Here is a 20,477-nt window from a genome sequence, read left to right on the forward strand (position 1 = left end):
CCTCAGCAGTTGAGTCCCATAGTGCTCAGAGCCATTTGAACCATTTTTGAGAAAAAGAAGGTACAAAAGTTTAAAACTATAAAGCGCATCGCATATGGTGAGGCCAAAAGATGCCTAAGGCCTGCTGCCCCCCATGTCCGTTACCTCTTTTGCTTCAGCTCTTAAGAAACCTTTTCAGAAAACCAACGCTGCCATGCAAGGGGAGGTTGTTAGTGTCAGCACTAGTACTGCGTTTGTCAGCTCACTTCTGTTGAAACTCCTGTCACAGGAATTTCCCATGTGGTTGTTGACAGGAAACGCATTTTAAAGCATCATTCCCTGTATTACAGGGCTATATCCTCCATGGCAACGATGACTTTACTGGGAAATTAGACAGGGGTCTATGCTTGTCAATAACATGCACCACTCCTTTCCCTCTCTTGGCTGCTGGCCTGCAGGCAGTTACAGTTGAAATTTTGGTGTGTCAGAAGATCACTGTTTGTTTGCTGTATTTATCTCCACAAGATGCAACACACACTGAGGCTTTCACAGATCTTATACAAAAACTCCTCCGACCATTTTTCCTAGTGGGACACTTCAATGCCCATAATTTACTGTAGGCCTTGACTTCTGCCTGTTCTCAGGTGTGGGTTTTGGAGAGCCTCATGTCGTCTCACGAACTATGCATCTTCCACACAGGCACTCCCACTCATTTCCATGCTGCTACTGGATCATCCTCAGCCATCAATCCCTCTTGCTATTCTCCAGTCCTCGTGGACCCTGTTCAGTGGGAAGTTGCTGATGATCTTCATTGAAGTGACCACATCCCACTCTGGATTCATCTGCCGGATGGAGCTCTCACTGGAGGGATGTAGCCATGATGCATGAGCAGCAGAGTCAACTCGACATTGTTCAGCCAGCTAGCTATGTTTGAACACCGTGACTAAATACAGGAATGGGAGGATAAAATGACCTATTTGATTTGCCGTGTTGATGACTTCTCCATTCCGAAGTCCTTTGTCATCTTAGGAGGTAACCTGTCCCTTGATGAACTTATGAGTACCCTTCAGTGATCCAGGTCACACGTGTGACTCTGTGCTATGTAAGTGCCGCTCAACGGCAGAAAACCTCGCAGCATTTCGATTAGCAAAGGCCAAGGCTCGAGGCATCATCAGTGAGAGCAAGGCAAGGGTATGAGAGGTTTTCATCGACTTTCTATACAGCTCACATGCTCTGAAATAGTATGGGCAACCATCAGGAGTATTTCCAGTTGTAGGAACAGAAGTGTCTCCAAACAAAAGGTGGAGGCATTGTGCAGACGGTGGCAGAGCATTTTGCACTGATTACTGCCACTACCAACTAGAATACAGTGTCCCATTGTTACTGTGCCACCATTGAAAGGATCGAGTTAGACTTCTGGTCCACCAATTCAGAGTCCTACAACTGTGCATTTTCCATAAGCACTGACTGTCGCTTATGATACAGCACCTGGTCACCACCAAATCTAATATAGCGCGCTGCAACACTTACAGATGTTGTCAAAGGAAATCCTCTTATAATACTTTCATTCCAAATGTCTGTCATGCCAATTATCGACTAGTTGCGAGAGGAAATTTTATCTCTCCTTAAACCAAGAAAGAAACAAACGTGTACCAGCAGTTACCAGAGCATCACCTTAATGAGCTGTGTAGGAAAGACGCTAGAGCACATGGAGACCGGGCAACTCCTTAGCAATTCTCATTGTGGATTCAGGAGATCTCAATAAACGGTCGACTATCTGATCCAGCTAGGGGCGGAATCTAGCAGGCTTTCCTATGTACACAGCATTGTCTAGTGGTACTTTTTGACGTCAGTGAAGTCTGTGACACTACCTAGAGGCGCAATATTTCCAGTAGCTACACTAATGGTGCTTTTGTGGCCAATGTCCCTCTTTAATCAGTCCTTCCTCCCAAGACAACATTTTAGGTACAGCGTTGGTGAGATCGTGTCAGTTTTGTGCAGGAAAATGGTTTTCCCAACGCACTGTTTTAAGTGTCACCCTCTTTCCAACAGCTAACAGTGTAACGTCCAGAGCAAGAGTTCCCTCCCAATGCTCCTTATTTGTGGACGAGTTTCCGATTTCTGCTCCTCTACTAGTCGTCAGTTGCCACTCATGGTGAAGAGATTGGAGATATGGGCTGCAGAGACTTGGTTTATATTTTCTACAGAGAAGTGTATGTGTTCATTTTAATCGTTCTCCTCGTCTTTTTTTAATTTTACGTGAAATGCGTATGTGGGACATAATTCACCCTTTTAAGGACTCTCTGATGTTTCTGGGCCGCATTTTGTACTCCAAACTGTCCTGGTTACTACACCTCAACGACCTGAAGGCGAGGACCAGAAGGCACTGAATATCTTGAAGTGTCTTAGCCACAGGTCTTGGGAAGACCGACACTATGTGCACTATGTGTCGGACATAGTCGGATCAACCTTTACAAAAGTACATTTCCATCTGAGACTTGAATAACTCTTCAGTCCTGCTCGATAATGTTGACTGCAGCAAGTAGGGACACGAACTGGGCAGAACACTTTCATTCTCGGCTCTATATTGACCTCTGTGCAAGGGCACTGCTGTGCTGAGAGAGAGGGCGCGTCTTCGATAGCCTTTCTCATGTGTTATTGCCGATTGCAGTGAGACATCGCAAATGTGTGTGGTATCGATTTGTGTTGCCGACTTTGGTGTGGCGCCGGGAACTTTGGACGATAGCTCATACCGTACAGTTGCTCGTACAACTATTAATGTCACTTTATCAATCATCCATAGAGTACCTCTAGATTTACTGCAGTACAGGACAGGTTGTACTACTGCTTATGTTTTTAATACATTCTTTTATAACATTTTAAATCAACACCACAATTATGTGGCTGTATTTGTAAACAGGGAACTCCATTGTTTGCTCTGTAGCTTTCTCTGAGCGTGTCCTCAAGATCCGCCTTCCTGCACCCTTCACTGTTTTCAGCGTGGAATTATGCGCGATCTTGCAGGTGCTGGAGCAGATGAGATGTGTCTAGAGTGCTAAATTCCTCAGTGCCCTTCACCCTCTGCAATGTTTGTACCAAGCAGATAAGACAGTCGACAATATTCAAAATCCCCTCCTCCAACTACAAAGGCCTCCGCCACACACCGTAAGGTGGCTCGCGGAGTATAGATGTAGATGTATAGATGTAGAGGTGTCTTTCTGCTGGGTTCCAGGGCACAAGGGTATTTCGATGAAATGAAAGGACGGATGGAGCAGCTTCTGAAGGGTTTGAAGTGGCCCGCCACAAATTCCTCTCCTGTGCCTAGCTTATCATCTCTGAGAAGCACTTGTAGTGCATGTCCTCAATTATTTGGTAGATGTATTCCAATCTCGGTTTTCCCCTTCAGTTTTTACCGTCTACAGGTCCCTCCAGTACCATCGAAGTTATTCTGTGATGTCTTAACGGATGTCCTACCATCCTGTCCCTTCTTCTTGCCAAAGTTTTCAATCTATTTCTTTCCTCGCCGATTCTCTGTAGAACCTCCTCTTTCCTACCTTATCAGTCTACCTAATTTTCAACATTCCTCTGTAGCACCACATCTCAAATGCTTTCATTCATTTCTTTTCGGTTTTCCCACAGTCCATGTCTCACTATTATAGAATGCTGTGCTCCAAAATACAGTCTCAGGTATTCCTTCCTCATATTAAGGTCTAGCTTGTAACAAGCAGACTTTTCTTGGCGAGGAATGCCATTTTTGCCAGTTGGGTTTTTATGTCCTCTTGCTCCATCCGTAGTGGGTTATTCTGCTGCCTAGGTAACAGAATTCCTTAACTTCGCCTACTTTGTGATCACGATTCCTGATGTTATGTTTCTCACTGTTCCCATTTCTGCTACTTCTCATTACTTTCGTCTTCCTTCGATTTATTCTAAATTCATATTATGTATTCATTAGACTGTCACTCCATTCAGCAGATCATGTAATTTTTCTTCACTTTCAGTTAGGATAACAATGATATCAGCGAATCTTATCACTGATATCGTTTCACCTTTAATTTTAATTCCACTCTCGAAACTTCCATATATTTCCTTCACTGCTGCTTTGGTGTATAGACTGAACAGCAGGGGTGAAAGACTACATCCTTGTCTTACACACTTTTTAATCTGTGTACTTCGTCCTTGATATTCTACTCTTATTGTTATCTCTTGGCTCTTGTACATATTGTATATTATCCATCTTACCCTATATCTTACCCCTATTTTTCTCAGAACTGCGAACATCTTGCACCATTTTACATTGTCGAACGCTTTCTCCTGGTGGACAGATCCATTGAACGTGTCTTGATTTTTCTTTAGTCTTGCTTCCATTATCAGCCACAACGTCAGAAAGGCTTCCCAGGTGCCTTTAGCATTCCTAAAGCCAAACCGATCGTCATGTAACACACGCTAAGTTTTCTTTTCTATTCTTCTGTATATTATTATTGTCAGCAGCTTGGATGCATGAGCTGTTAAGCTGATTGTGCGATAATTCTCGCACTTTCTGGTTCTTACACTCTTCGAGAGTGTGTGGATGATATTTTTGCAAAAGTCAATGGCCAGACTCATACATTCTACACACCAACATGAATAGGCGTTTTGTTGCCACTTCTGCCAATTATTTTAGAATTTCTGATGGGGAAATTATCGATCCCTTTAGGCTTATTCGATCATAAGTCTTCCAAAACTCCGTTAAATGCTGATTCTAATACTGGATCATCCACCTCTTCCTCCATATCAGGCAATTCCCCCTTCCCCCCCTCTCCAGATAGAGGCCGTCAATTTAGTCATTCCAACAATCAGTTCTCTCCTCTACATTTACCAGTGGAATTCACATTGCAATGATAATGTTATCACTGTTGCTTCTAATTTCATCGAAGATTCTTTGCACTTTTCTATATGCTGAGTCAGTCCTTCTAACAATAATTTATTTTTCGATTTCTTCACGTTTCTCATGCGGCCGTTTTCCCTTAGCTTCCCTGCACTTCCTTCTTATTTTATTTCTGGGTGACTTGTATTTCTGTATTCCAAAATTTCCCTGAACACCTTTGTCCTTTCTTCTTTCATCGATCAACTGAAGTATTTCTTCTGTTACACGTACTTTCTTCGCAGTTACCTTCTTTGTGCCTATGTTTTTCTTTCCAAATCCTGTGACTGCCATTTTAAGAGATGTCAGTTCCTCTTCGTTTAAACGGCTTCCTGAGATGTTCATTATAGCAGTATCTATAGCCTCTGAAAACTTCAAGCATATCTCTACATTCCTTAGTACTTTCATATCGCACTTTTTTTACGATTCTTGCTGACTAATCTCTTAAACTTCAGCGTACTCCATCACTACTAAATTGTGATTTGAGTCTATATCTGCTCAAGGTACGCCTTACAATCCAGTATCTAATTTCAGAATCTCTGCCTGACCATGATGTAATGTAGCTGAAATCTTCCTGTATATCCTCGCCTTTTTCACGTGTATCTCCTGTACTTGTGATTCTTGAACGGAGTATTCGTTATTACTAGCTGAAATTTATTGCAGAACTCAATTAGTCTTTCTCCTTTCTCATTTCTAGTACCAAGCTCATATTCTCCAATAACCCTTCCTTCTACCCCTTCCACTGCAGCTGCATTCGATTAGCCCATGTCTACTTGATTTTCATTTCCCTTTATGTACTGCATCACCTATTTTCAGCATCCTTACATACTTTCGCTATCTCCTCATCTTCAGCTTGTAACATTGACATACATACCTCAGCTATCGTTGTCGGTTTTGGTTTGCTGTCGATTCTGATCAGAACAGCCCTATCATTGAATTGCTCACAGTAACTCATCTCTGCCCTACCTCCCTATTCACACGAATCCCATTTTCTGATACTGTTGATACTACCAGATATTCATCTCACCAGAAATCCTTGTCTTCTTTCGATTTCACTTCCCTGACCCTCACTATATCTACACTGAGCCTTAGCATTATCCTTTTCCGATTTTCTAGCTTTCCTACCACGTTGAAACTTCTGACATTAACGTTGACTTTACTCTTTCTCCCCCTTGGCAGTCCCCTCCCGGAGATCTATATGGGGGGGGGGGGGGGGGAGGGGTAGTCTGAAATCTTTTGCCAATGGAGAGATCATCATGACAGTTTTTCAGTTACAGGCCACATGTGTGGATACACATTATGTGTCTTTAATGCAACGGTTTCCATTGCCCCCTGTTGTTGATCTTTGCTCATTCTTCCACCTTTAGGGGCAGTTTCCTACCGCAAGAGCAAGATAGCGTCCTGAACCTCAGCAGTGGTGATGATGTGAGAACAATATAATGGATTGAAGGTTTGAACGAAGTTTGTGTAGGGAAGGCATTGGACCTAGGTAGTCCATCTAGCTGTGGTAGTCGCAACGCTACAGTGGTGTAATGGCTCGAAGGTCTGCCTAGCAAGCAGCAGACCTGGGTTCAAGTCGTGGCTGTGCCACAAATTGTAATTCATTGCATCGGCTTCCATCCTTATCGAAGATAAGGGAAGATAACTTGGGAGATGTAGCGCACGCTTCATGGAGAGTATCTGCGGCTCGCACCCGGGACTGGGCTGTTACCGTTCTTGAAAAGGTTGTCATGAGTTTTCAGGCACGCTGAATTTTGGATAACTCCAACTGTGTGGCGGGCGGGGGGAGGGGGAGGATCGTAAATTGCGTTGTGTAAGTAATTAGCAAACTGACGTCGGTAAAATGGCGTTCGCTCAAGAGCGGTGTGAGCGACTACAACATGGTACCGAAAGTCGAACTTGGAGTGCACATCATCACCAGTATCCACTGCACGAGTTGCCATATATCGTGCATTGACGAACATATGAGACGATGCTCATCAGTATCCTCACTCTGACACCGAATACATAACGGTCATTTAGTCAGTCCAGTACAGTGAAGTCGCTGGTTCGTCAGGTTTTTACCGTTCACGACGCAGTACCATAGGGCTCGTGCATCCGCTGGAAGGAAAGGTACATGGATGTTCTTCAACGCTCTTGTCCAATGAATAACTGGGCGGAGGTTCTCCAACATATTGCAGGGAGGGGAGGGGATGCATTGCGAAAACAATTTGTGAAACTGTTTCGCCCATGGTGCGCTCGTGTTCGGAAGAGCATCGTGTATGTGGCTGTGGATGGGTGACGTGGAAGAGCTGTGCAACACCTTATCGTAGTAGTTAATTATAAAGAGGATCTCCTGGCTTTAGCATCGACGGGACCGAGTCCTTCTGCTGAAGTGGGGAGGGTGAAAGTGTCGTAACGGACCTTAAAGATGGTTCCTGCTGATATTAAGTACCCAATAGCCACCTGAAATTGTCGCCCTAGGACCATTGGCAAAGAGAAGATTTGGGTAACGGGTTCTAGCTTGGGCACAAAACTGGTGTTGCTGTAGGCCACTGGCTAGACTTTATTCAAACTGCAGTGGCGATTCTGTTGTATGTGGGCTCATATTATCTGAAGCAAACGGCGGTAGGCCTACGCCGCCATACGATAGGTATTTCCAGTGAAGGTGATACCCATGTAATGGAATTTGTCCATTGCGAGGAACGACAGTGCCCCTTTGTCTTGGAGGCCACTACCAAAGTTCATAACCGCTGATTTGGCTACATTGAGGATGTTTCCTGAGGATCTTCCATACTGTCGGATCCATGTAATGGCGTATTGTATTTCTGTAGGTGAAAGTGCCAGGAGCAGATGGTCATCCACATATGCCTGGCGATGGAAAGTATGGCTGTGTAGGCCCCTAGACCACAGATGCACTACTCAGTTAGTTACGGGCTATTACCTCGCTGTTGAGGTACAAGTGTGTGGAAGAGTGACTGGGAGTAACAGACAAGAAGCTGCACCCGGTAGAGCCCACAACGTGGACACGGCATGCCTCCTTCCAGCCACACAGGTGGGATGAGGTTTTCCTCACTCATCTTCCTATAGGACACAGCTCTCTAAGCGTGGCTTCTTGCTGTGGTGAGAGGACCCTTTAATGTACGGTGCTTGTGGCGTTCAGATCACTGTACGACACTTTACAAGACTCTGTTTTATTTTCAGACCAAAAGAGAGGGGCAGATATGCCAACAGACCTGCCGTCTCTTTTAAGTGACAGTCAAACGAATGTGGTCAGAGATTTTATGTTTCCTAAACTTTTAGGGAGCTTTTTTTAAAGTGTTAAAATGGTGAATGGCTCACCCAGGTTTTCATGTGGTCAGGTAGTAACATTTCTCTAAGCTGTTATTTTATCTCTTCTCTCGTATTTTTTGTTTTACTTTCCGTTTTAGCATCTTTAAGGTATTTTACAACTAGCTCACCATTGTTTTTCGTATGTGGTCAGCAAGTCACAGTTCTCTATACTGTTATTTTAGCTGCTCTGTCGTTTTACCTAGGTGCTTCAGTCCGGAACCGTGCTGCTGCTACGGCGCATGTTCGAATCAAGCCTCAGGCATGAATGTGTGTGATGTCCTTAATTAGTTTTAGGTAGTTCTAAGTCTAGGGGACTGATGATCTCAGATGTTAAGTCCAATAGTGCTTAGAGCCATTTGAACCATTTCGTTTTATCTGTGTTTTCATCCGAGGTACACCACTTTTTACCTTTTCTCCACTATATTACGGCATGTAAGATAGAGTGATTGTGTGGATCAACACGAATAAGGTAGGAGTGAGTGATTGAGTGTCGTTTTGTGCGTTTACAATTTTAGATATTTTCCTCACATTCGTTTCTTTTAATATTTTAAGGAAGCTGATAAACTCGCCGCTGAGTGCCCTTGAACTTCAAACACACACACACATACATAAGCACACACATTTGCTTCACTGAAGAGTGATTTTTGAACTCCAGCTCGCACATAAATTCCATGCTTATGGAGTTCCTTCCGCATTTTTTTTTTTTTTTTTTTTTTTGTGCTAACAGGGTTTGCAAGTGCGCCATTCAATTTTGTAGCGACTTTTGGAGATGTTGTCTTCTTATTTTTCGTGAAAATCCTTCTCACGGCCTTCCGTCATGATCACTTAAACACACTTTATCCACGGTGTGATCTATCCGATGATGTATTTCCTTTTCCTGTGTGCGATATAAATCTTCAATATGATGCCTCTTGAAATACCAAACACTTCAGCCGCCTGCGTTATGGAGGCACCGACCGTGCAAGCACGACAGATTAGAATTCTCTTAGCTCCAACATAATGCACCCACAACTACACAGAACATTGTTCAGGCCACGACTGACACGTGCAACATGTTGGGGACATTACAAATGTGCTGTTAGTGGTCAAATACAGCAATGAAACCTGTAGGCTTCGCTAGCATCTGCATTCATGTTAATTATTTTTTCCACTCGCTTCGGACTTTGCGCTCGACGAGAGATTCGCGATACGTGCATGCTAAGTAAAAGGCTAAAGCTGCAGAGTAATTTCTGTAAAATCTAATTGGGATTCCATCCGCACCGGGCGATGTATTGGTTTTCAACTCTTTCAGTTGTTTCTCTGCCCTAGAGATGCCTATTTCTGTGTCCTCCACACGAGAGTCTGTTCGATTATCAAACGATGGTATGTTTGTACGATCCTTCTTATGAACGATTTCTTTCTTTTTGTTATCTTCTACTGTTACACCAGATTGACCAATGGCTGACTGGGTAGAAGCCATCGATCAGCTTAGCCGTTTTACTTAGGACCAGAGTTTTCTTGGGTTCTCGGCTAAATCCTTTGCTGATGTATGACGGTGGTCGTTGTCGTATGCTTCGTCCATAGCTCTTTTTACCCACGCATACCTCTATTAACTATTGCCAGTCGTCATTCGCTCATTCTTTTTTGAACCGAGAGTGTAACGATCTTCGTTCCTAAACATTTTCCAAAGCTGTTGTTAAACCACGGTGGATTTTTCCGTCCTTAATCCACTTGCTCGGCATTGATCTCCAGAGCGCGATTTGCAAAACCGTTTAAACTTTGCCAATAATTCCTCCTCTACTTTCATGATATCAGTTCTAAATGGTCTCCATTCATTGTCTAAGACGGATGCTAGCAACTGCCTATCAGCTCCTTCTACCAAAAATACTCTCTTGACCATCTTGACTGATTTATTAACTTTAGTAACCATAGTCGCTATGATGACATCACGGTCATTAATCCCTGTCTCTATACTGACACCGTCGATAAGGTCAGGCCTTTTGAAGCTACAGAGTCTAAAATGTTTCCATTACGTGTGAGCTGTCGAACTTGCTATTAACTGGTTTACTGATGACAGTTTTTGCAAAAGGTGATCGAAAGTATTTCGCAAGAATGCCTGTCCCCCCAATCTATATTTGGTGCGTTAAAGTCACCTCCGTCTAATATGAGATAATCTGAGTATTTCTGCGATACTGAGCATAGACAGTCTTTGAATGACTCTAAAACTGTTACGGCGTAATCGTATGAGCGGTAAAAACATGCAACATCTAACTTGGTTTAACCTAGATCTGTTACACGCATCCAAATAACTTCACTGTCACACTCAAAATCGACCTCATTAGACACAATATTTTCGTACACTGCAATGAAGACTCATCCTAATATGCCAACTAATCTCTCTTTGCGATACACCTTCCGTGACTCGTTAAAAATTTCAGAGCTTTCTACCTTGGGTTTCAGCCAACTCTTATTCCCGATAATAATTAGTGTCCGACAGTGTGGGAATCAGTAAATTCGCGTACTTTCCACGAATACTTCGACAATTTACTGATACAATTCTGACAGTTGCGTGTCCTTACCGTGAACCAGGTCAAATTTCGTTACCTGAATGTCCACTGGCGAGTGTTCATCAAAGTGCCTCAAATCACGACCGAGCCTAAAAAATCCACATGTGCACTCCATAAGTACTCTGCTGCTCGACTAGCTGCTTCGTCTACGTAGCACACCCCTGGTCTATCAGGAGGAGCCTAAAGCTCTCCACCCAATAACGCAGGTCCAGAAAATCTACAGCCAAGACCGTTACAGAGTCAACGAAGACTTTTTTTGGGACCCTCCACTCAGTTCCAAACCAAAAGATCCCGACCAACTCTGAGAACAACAGTGCTTGCACACCATGCGTGAGGCTAGCAGCCTTCACCACCTCTGCCAGCTGCCCATATGAACTGAGGACGGCCTTAGAACCCAAGCAGCAGACCTCACTGGCGCTGACATAATCGTCCTGTACTCTCGATAGCCGCAGGCAGGGCCTCGCATGCAACCCAGATGATGCCTCACGATAGACACACCGAGTGCACTCTGGCTTTCTTTTCGGTCTTGAATGTTATTTACTTAAGAGGCTTCATAACACACCAACATTGGAGCTCCAAATAACTGGCAAACGCTTCACCCCGTGTGCCTGATCAGACCCTCCTGAAGGGGCCAGTCACAGGGTGAATGGGCGAGGCCAAATGGCCAGCCTCCATACTGACCCTCCACCTGGAGCAACGTGAATGCATTACAGCCCGCCACTCAGCCTTCAGCGATGACGGATCACCCCGTTGGGTCCACTTGGAGATGCCTCAGTGGCAGAGCCTGTGAGCTAAACAAGAGACACCTGAAGTGTCCTATGTCATATGCCAGATGCTCCGCCATTGCTGCATCTCAGGAAGCAGCCTGAAGATGCCTGACCGTACCCAAAAGCTGCTTCAGCTGTGTACACACTACGGACAGCTCCTCCTGCATCCACGCACAGCATGCGGGCGTCCTTTCCATCCCAGCACTACTAAGAAAACACAGAAAGAGCTAAATACGTAACTTGATGTAGCAGGCGAGTGTAGGAACCTGACTGGGCTGAAACACACTGTTGCTGGCTCTTCAAAACAAACAAATGAATAACAACTGCGCCACAGGCAGCCTGAATTTACACTTTAAGCCTGTAACTGTCTCCTGCTATACACCTGCAGACAGCAAGCTACCTATTTAACTATTTCTGTAATTCCTTAGCAGTTTAACTCTTAAGTTGCAAGCACGTCTTTCTTTTATTTTGGGAGGTGAATATATACATGCACATATAAAGGCATTTACATGTATGTATTTATGTGTATCTGCATAAATATACACATGGCTATATGTATATGTGCTCTTTGAGGCAAAAAACGACGCACCATGAAGGAATTATCCAAATGGGATGGAAATTAGTAGATGTGATGCACATGTAGAGACAAACTTCGTGTTCTGCCTTACGGCAGGTCTTGTCAAGGGGGAAGCCTCGTCAGAGAGGTCCACCGCATGAGCGTCTAGGGAAGTAATTCCAGTGGTGGTTTCCCGTTGCCTTCCACTGATGATGATGAAATGATATTGATGACAACACAACACCCAGTCCCTAAGCGGAGAAAATCTCCGACCCAACCGGGAATCGAACCCGGGCCCCTTGCCGTGACAGACCACCGTGCTGACCACTCGGCTATCGGGGCGGACCATGTAGAGACAAACAAATAATTTCGGAAAAATTGGAAGATTTATTCTAGAGACAGGACACACTGAACAAGTCAATAACGCACTGGTCCGCCTCTGGCCCTTATGCAAGGAGCTGTTCAGCTTGGCTCTGGTCTACAGGGTTTTTGGGTGTCCTCCTGATGGATTTCAGGCCAAATTTTGTCCAATTGGCGCGTTAGACTGTCGAAGCCCCGAGATGGTTGGAGAGCCTTGCCTATAATGCTCCAAACTTTCTCAGTTGGAGAGAGATGGATGATTGAAGTTCCAGAACCATGGGTGGCCTGTGCAGCGAACCAACGACGAAACCGTGCTGCAGAGACAAGGCTGTTGGTAGTACCACCGGAACGTGATATCGCGGTCACTGTCAGAGATCCCTTCTCCACCTTCAAGTGAATATACCTCCCTCATAATGCATTTCCGACCTTATACCTACATTACTTTTTCTTGTTCCTTGTATTCCCAGGGATTATGTCCTGCAGTTTGTCCCCTCTTAGCAAGATCAGTCTGTACATTGTTAACAGTACTGGTCCTATAACATTCTTTAGGGGTACTCCAGAAATAACCTTCAATACTGTTGATCTTGTACCGTTAAGAATAAAGAATTAAGTTATTTCTTATAAAAAAATCTTGAATCCAGTCACAAAAGCATGCAAGTTTGCTGAAACACTCTTCTCTATTATGGACACTGACGAAGTGTATCTGTGTCTGTGACAGACGATCCAGGACTGCGGGCAAGAGATGGTGGACGTGATTGGTGAGATGGTGGACCGCGGGGAGTCGGTGGAGGTGCGCGAGCTGATAGCACGGTTCACCACTGACGTCATCTCCTCCGTCGCCTTCGGCCAGGAGTGCAACTGCCAGCGAAACCCGGAGCACGAGTTCCGCCAATGGGGGCGCAAGATTTTTGAGCCTTCTTGGCAAGCAGCCATCGCTTTCGTTCTGAACTTCGTCAGCCCAACATTAATGGAGTATCTAAGGTGAGACCTGCAACGCTCCGTTCCACCAGAGAAATCTCTTTGATATGAGGAGCCTCAAGGCGCAATGGATAAGAGTCTAGTACCATGCTCCAGAGGGTACCTGTTCAAATCCTCACCCAGTTACGCAGATTTAGCTTTTCTGTAGTTTCTCTATATCCCTTAGGGCAAACGTCAGAAAGATTCCTCTAGAAAGACACGTCTGAAATCGCTTCCCAATTCAAGATTTCGTTTCGTCTGTAGTGTCTTGTTTGTCAATAGAACATTAAATCCTAATCGTCCTCTTTCAGAGCTTGGATGTGATGGACAACATCCTGCATATGACAAACATGGCGCATCCCTATTGTGTTGCTGCCGAATTCACTTCTCAGGGTCTCAAAAGTAATGTTTTGAAGTTACGTCCATTCCACGACGTCTTCATGGACTATTAATGCTTCTATACACTTATCGTGGAGATACTGGACTTGCTCGAAAAAGTAAATTCTTATGGCTTTGCACTACTTCACTGTGTATCGCTGCCTACAGGGTGTTTTCATGACAGTGATCCAAACATTCAAGAATGATGCCAAGAGCAAGTCTGCCAGTCTGAGATTCTAAAAACAGCCAAGTCGACAGTTACGAAGTCAAAAAGTGTTGTGGGATAACTCAGCCTGTGGAACATGAGAACCTACAAATGTTTGTTTGTACAAAGCAATGAACTCAACTGTTCTATACTTTGTGGTTAACATCATGTAGTCATTGAATATATCAGGAGAGTGAAACAAGCAACTTTCACTCATTTTACCATTTCGTGCGCTCTTAGAATATGACCGTATTGATGTTCAGTGGGGTTCCTCACGTGAAATCTTTGTTCAACTATATGTAGTCGGTCACTTTGGTGCGCTAACTTCTTTGAAACGAGAGATTAAGCTATCTCTGGCGATTACCCCCATGGCGCCACGCGGGATTAGCCGAGCGGTCCAGGGCGCTGCAGTCATGGACAGTGCAGCTGATCCCGGCGGAGGTTCGAGTCATCCCTCGGGCATGGGTGTGTGTGTGTGTTTGTCCTTAGGATAATTTAGGTTAACTAGTGTGTAAGCTTAGGGACTGATGACCTTAGTAGTTAAGTCCCATAAGATTCACATACATTTGAACATTTGATTTTTGATTACCTCCATGGGCATCTCTGACTGGTACTTTCTTATCCATCTTCTGGGGCATCGTCAAATTCGCATCGACTGATGTGCAGCGCGACGGAGTGTTACGTTGTTGCAATTACCGTGCTCAGAGACGATTTACCTTTTTCATTTCGTTCTTTCCGATTACAAGTCACTAACTGTTCTTCGGCAGTGGTTCTGCTAAAACTGTGTTGAAACAAACAGCTGCAGTCTTGGGGCGTAACTGGTGAATGATCAGAACATGGCCCTCAAGCCACCCTGGTGTTACAGTAATTGCTTTTCTGTTCTGATGATTTTGTCTCACCACAGACAAGGCATGGCTGACGCCATTAACTTAACGAGCGAGAACAGAGGCGTTTGCGTAGAGTTGAAGTGATAACAGAAAAAAAACAAGACGGCATAAAATAACCGCAGAAATCAACGTAGGCCGTACGACGAACGTATCCGTTACGACAGTCCAGCGAAAAGTGGCGGCAGACGACCGACGCGAGTGTCTTTGCTAACAGCAGGACATCGTCTGCAGCTCCTCTCCTGGGCCTGTGACCATATCGGTTGGACCCTAGACGACTGGCAAACCGTGGCCCTGTCAGATGAGTCCCGATGTTAGTTGTTAAAATCTGATGATAGGGTTCAGGTGTGGCACACACCCCACAAAGCCATGGTCCCAAGCTGTCAATAAGGCACTGTGCAAGCTGGCAGTGGCTTCGTAATGATATGGACTATGTTTACATGGAATGGGCTGGGTCCTCTGCTCCAACTGATCCAATCACTGACTGACAGTGGTTATGTTCGGCTACTTGGAGACCATTTTCAGCCTTTCACGGACTTAACAAACAACGAAGAAATTTTGATGGACGATAATGTGCCATGTCACCAGGACACAACTGTTGGCGATTGGTTTGAAGAACGCCCTGGACAGTTCGAGCGAATGTTATGGCTACCTATCGAACGTTTATGGGTCATAATGGAGAGGTCAGTTTGTGCAGAAAATCCTTCACTAGCAACACCGTCGTAGTTATGGACGGCTATAGAGGCTTCCTCCTTACATAATTTTCGTGTATGAAGTCACGTTCATCTGGGGCAGAATGCTCAACGGATGCAGTAGTTATATGTCTCTACTGGTCTCGTCGCCCATGGGTTTTTAAAGCCTACTTTTCCTTCACAATAGAATGCACACGCTAAAGTCATATACATCCTCTGAGTACGTTTGCCATTCTCCCTGGTGATGCACTTTTCATGGTCAGTAATGTATTAAGAGATCGCTAAAGGAAACAAAACTGCCACATGACTTCACCATAATCGTCCATGAAATCTCAAACAGCCGACGTTTGTTTATTGTTATCGGCATTACCTGAACACTATCAACAGAAATCTGCTTGGATTGCGTTCATCTGCCGATTAGACTTTTCTTGACACCACACTATGCAACAAATGGACATGGGCTTGCTAGCAGTCATGTGCCAGCACACATCGTTCTTCCTGCCACTGTAGTACGAATGGTTCACAGTCTTTTCTCGCTTCTTGTTAATCTTCACAAACTAAGTAACTTGTCTCTTACATTGGCCACTGTGTATAAAATGTGGGATATGTTAGATAAGTAATCTCCTTCCACAGTGGAAAAGGAGGAATTGTTGATAGAATCTTTGCTTTAAGCCGGTCGGTGTGGCCGAGCGGTTCTAGGCGCTACAGTCTGGAACCGCGCGACCGCTACGGCCGCAGGTTCGAATCCTGCCTCGGGCATGGACGTGTGTGGTGTCCTTAGGTTAGTTAGGTTTAAGTAGTTCTAAGTTCTAGGAGACTGATGACCTCAGAAGTTAAGTCTCATAGTGCTCCCAGCCATTTTAATTTTTTTTTTGCTTTAATAATAAATAACTGTTATATTTCTTTTCTAGAATCAAAGGAGGAAGATCGGATGTCAGCAAATATTTCCAGCAGATGGTTGCAGACACTGTCGCTTACAGAGAGAAGAACAACTTTAGAAGGAAAGACTTCATGGACCTTCTCATTCAGCTCAAAAACAAGGGATACGTCGACCCTGACAAAGGAGAGACAGTGGAGAATGGACAGCAGAAAGGAGTAGGCACCACCGACAGTAAGTTCCTCTTCTTCTTTTTCTCGTTAGTGTTTACTTGCACATCCACAGTGCCCTCTCTTTCTGAGGGCCTTCTTCCTTTTGAGCCTTTGTCCCGATCGGCGCAGAGTCGGCACATACATTTACGGATTTAGAGCGGTTACCACATACCCTTCCTGTCATCATACCATTAGCGCTCCAAGACGAAATATTTTCTCCCCAACTGTCTGTTTGTAGTGATGTTCACATAAAAGTGAGCAACGTTTTCTAAATGTTTTAGAATCGTATAACTGAGGCGGGAATTGGGTACCAGCCCGTTATTCACCAAGACGAATGTGGGAAACGGCCTAAAAACCACATCCAGGCTCCCCAGCACACCTACCCTCGTCATTAATCCGCCAGGCAGAAACGATTTGGGTCCGCCGAACCTCCTATCCTGGTATCAACGCCATAACGTGCATGGCTGTCTGGACAGGTGCTCTCTGCCTGACAGTACAAAGACTTCGTTACATGATAGTAATTTCATCATATTCTCTGTGTGTCTACGAATCATATAATTGCTGATTGGGTCTTCTACTGTTTGTGAGTGGTGATTCTGTAGTGTGTATGAAAAGGTCAGTGAAATGAAGAGATAACCCTAAACCCTCAATTTAGTAAGAATTAGGGTCGTTACGTTATCTGTTGTGGTTTCGAATGCAGGACATGCTAGTAATGAGTACCACTATAAATTACTGCCTACTAGAAAAAGTCTTTTGTCTCACTGTATTTATGATCTTGACTTCGAATGTAACAAGACATATAACATGCAGAAAAGCAACATACTTTCTTGTGGGTTAGTACTTCCTTCTGCTGACCCCTCCCTATATGGAACCAGTTTAGCATTCAGTTTAACTAAAATTCGTCCGATCAGGCCTTGGAAGGCCCAACGGTACCGACCGGCCACCGTGTCATCCTCAGCCCACAGGCGTCACTGGATGCAGATATGGAAGGGTATGTGGTCAGCACTCCGCTCTCCTGGCCGTATGTCAGTTTACGAGACCGGAGCCGCTACATCTGAATCAAGTAGCTCCTCAGTTTGCCTCACAAGGGCTGAGTGCACCCCGCTTGCCAATAGCGCTTGGCAGACCGAATGGTCACCCATCCAAGTGCTGGCCCAGCCCGACAGCGCTTAACTTCGGTGATCTGACGGGAAACGGCGTTACCACGGCGGCAAGGCCGTTGGCGTTCGGTTTAACACATGTAGGAATCCTCCTATAGCAATAAGCAGACATCCCAGAATATCAGCTCAACTGTTGTTAATGGGTCGTTAATTCTCTCATGGCTCTGCGCACCTTGCAATCTCCCCAATATATTTGTATCTAAATTACTATTAATACCTTCAGCTGCCGACAGGCGTTGATATATATCAATGGGGACAGATGAAAATGTGTGTCCCAACCAGGACGCGAACCCGGGATCTCCTGCTTAGACAGCAGACGCTCTATCCATCTGAGCCTCCTACGGCACAGAAGACAGTGCGACTGCAGGGACTGTCTTGCGCACGCCTCCCGCGAGACCCACATTCTAGCCGTGTACACTACATTCGTAGTGTCCCATCCGAACACTCTCATTACTCGTGGATGACATTCTTACCAAGTCCCGTAAAAGTTCAAGGAATATGTGAGCATCCGCACAGAAGAAGAAGGCCATGGCCGGTATTGCCAGAACTATATACTTATATGGATGTGGTGTCTGTTCTTTCGGACATGTCCGAAAGAACAGGTACCATCTTCAGATATATATAAATAGGTAAGGCTCACCGGCCATTCGAGCATCTTCTTCTGTGCGGATGCACAAACAGTGCCTCAGCTCTTACGGGAATCGGCAAAAAGCCGCGAGTAATGAGTATAATGGGCAGGGGCACTATGAATATAGTGCGGGGCAGTAAGTTGGAAAGTGGATCTCACGGGAAGCGTGTCAGAGATAAGTCCCAGCAGTCGCAGACTTCTGTGTCCTCGGTGGCTCAGATGGATAGAGCGTCTGCTGTCTAAGCAGGAGATCCCGGGTTCGAGTCCCGGTCGGGGCACGCATTTTCAACTGACCTCCTTAACTTATGTCAACGCCTGTATGCAGCTAGGGGTATTCATTTCACTGTAATTCCGTTCTAACAAGCTGCATGGTCACTCATGGTATCTGTTCTTTCGTAAACGTCCGAAAGATCAGATACCACCTTCATATATATATATATATATATATATATATATATATATATATATATATATATATATATATATATATATATATATTGCAGAATCATTATAGTGTCACCAACATACAACTCGGACAAGGCCCACAAAGAAAAAATGAGTAAAATGAGACCTCGTACTGAGGCATACAGACAATTTTCCCCTGCTCAATTTGCGAGTGGAACACGAAAGTAAAAGACAAGCATTGGTAGAAAGTACCTTCTGCGCTGCACCATACTGTGTACGAGGGTCGTTCAAAAAGTAACGCCTCACATTTCTTTTTCTCAGAACATACTTATTATTAGGAGTCAGAATTTGGTGAGAATATACATCAACATGTGTTGTCCATGTCCTATTTTTCTACGTAATCTCCATCACGTTTTATGGCAGTACGCCATCGTTGTTCAAAAATGGTTCAAATGGCTCTGAGCACTATGGGACTCAACTGCTGTGGTCATAAGTCCCCTAGAACTTAGAACTACTTAAACCTAACTAACCTAAGGACAGCACACAACACCCAGCCATCACGAGGCAGAGAAAAATCCCTGACCCCGCCGGGAATCGAACCCGGGAACCCGGGCGTGGGAAGCGAGAACGCTACCGCACGACCCGCCATCGTTGTGGAAGAGCATGTATTCCCTGCTGGTAAAAGATCTTGTCCGGTAGGCATAGCCGTGTTTTCACTGCATGACTGGCATTCTCATGATCTTCAAAGTGTAGAGACAATTGTCGAGTTGTGACTCGCCGGTCGATGCGAATAATGGCATCCGCACGATTCAGCCTGTCTGGAGCAGTGGCTGTGACAGGACGTCCCGAGCGCAGCTGATAATGGAGCTCTGTTTCTGCATTCCTGAGTCTGCAACTCTCTTTACCCATCGCCCAGCTATACTCCAATCGACTGCAGCATCGCCATACACAGCACACAAACGTCTTTGGATGTTCACCACGGTTTCTTTTTCTGCACACAAGAATTCAATAACAGCACGCTACTTGTCACGTGAGTCGTATGTAGACGTCATTTTGACGCTGTAATACAGCTCTCCCACCTGCCAGAACGGTTCAGACCTTCACCGGCGCACAGACATCAAATGTGAAACAGCAACAAGGACGTTTGTGTATGCATATTAACGGCTTTTTAAGAAAGTGTAGGGCATTACTTATTGAACGACCCTCGTATGTAGATACAGAGAAAGAAAAGCCTTTAAAATCAGACAGCTGAAGCTACTACTTAGTGTCTCGCTGCCAACAATGCCAAATGACTACCCCATTCTTTATGGCTGAACACGTATTTCAAAGAAATTGTGCAAGTTTCAAGGGACTAATGCGAAATAATGAAACAACGGATACATTTACTTCCTCGCTGGCAGCGCTAGCATGTCTGATTTGGTTAACTAAATATGGTGAAGAGTACAATTTCAGAATCGAAAGACATTCCTTTTTGTTTTGGTACACAGTCTTCGAAACTAAAAAAAAAAAAACTCCTAAACTAAACTCCTCCCGCACAGGCCATGAAGGCCAAAAGCTACCGACCGGCCGCCGTGTCATCCTCAGGCCACAGGCGTCACTAGATGCAGTTATGGAGGGGGACGTGGTCAGCACACCGCTCTCCCTGCCGTATATCAGTTT

General features: G+C 44.8%; 2 protein-coding genes and 1 non-coding gene across 4 annotated transcripts in view; all 3 read left to right on the plus strand.

The window, feature by feature from the left end:
- Positions 1-20,477, plus strand: part of LOC126262817 (cytochrome P450 6k1-like) — a 197,334-nt gene that overhangs the window by 23,742 nt on the left and 153,115 nt on the right. The window lies entirely within an intron of this gene.
- Positions 1-20,477, plus strand: part of LOC126262818 (cytochrome P450 6k1-like) — a 50,819-nt gene that overhangs the window by 16,308 nt on the left and 14,034 nt on the right. For both annotated transcript variants that reach the window (XM_049959664.1, XM_049959665.1), the window contains exons 3-4: positions 13,139-13,401; positions 16,448-16,647. In XM_049959664.1, the coding sequence (XP_049815621.1) occupies positions 13,139-13,401; positions 16,448-16,647 (463 nt within the window). The remainder of the gene's footprint in view (positions 1-13,138; positions 13,402-16,447; positions 16,648-20,477) is intronic.
- Positions 18,618-18,691, plus strand: Trnar-ucu (transfer RNA arginine (anticodon UCU)). The gene has a single exon. It is a non-coding gene; the product is annotated as a tRNA-Arg (tRNA).

Source organism: Schistocerca nitens, chromosome 6 (assembly GCF_023898315.1).
Source record: "Schistocerca nitens isolate TAMUIC-IGC-003100 chromosome 6, iqSchNite1.1, whole genome shotgun sequence".
NCBI classification, from domain to species: Eukaryota; Metazoa; Arthropoda; class Insecta; order Orthoptera; family Acrididae; genus Schistocerca; species Schistocerca nitens.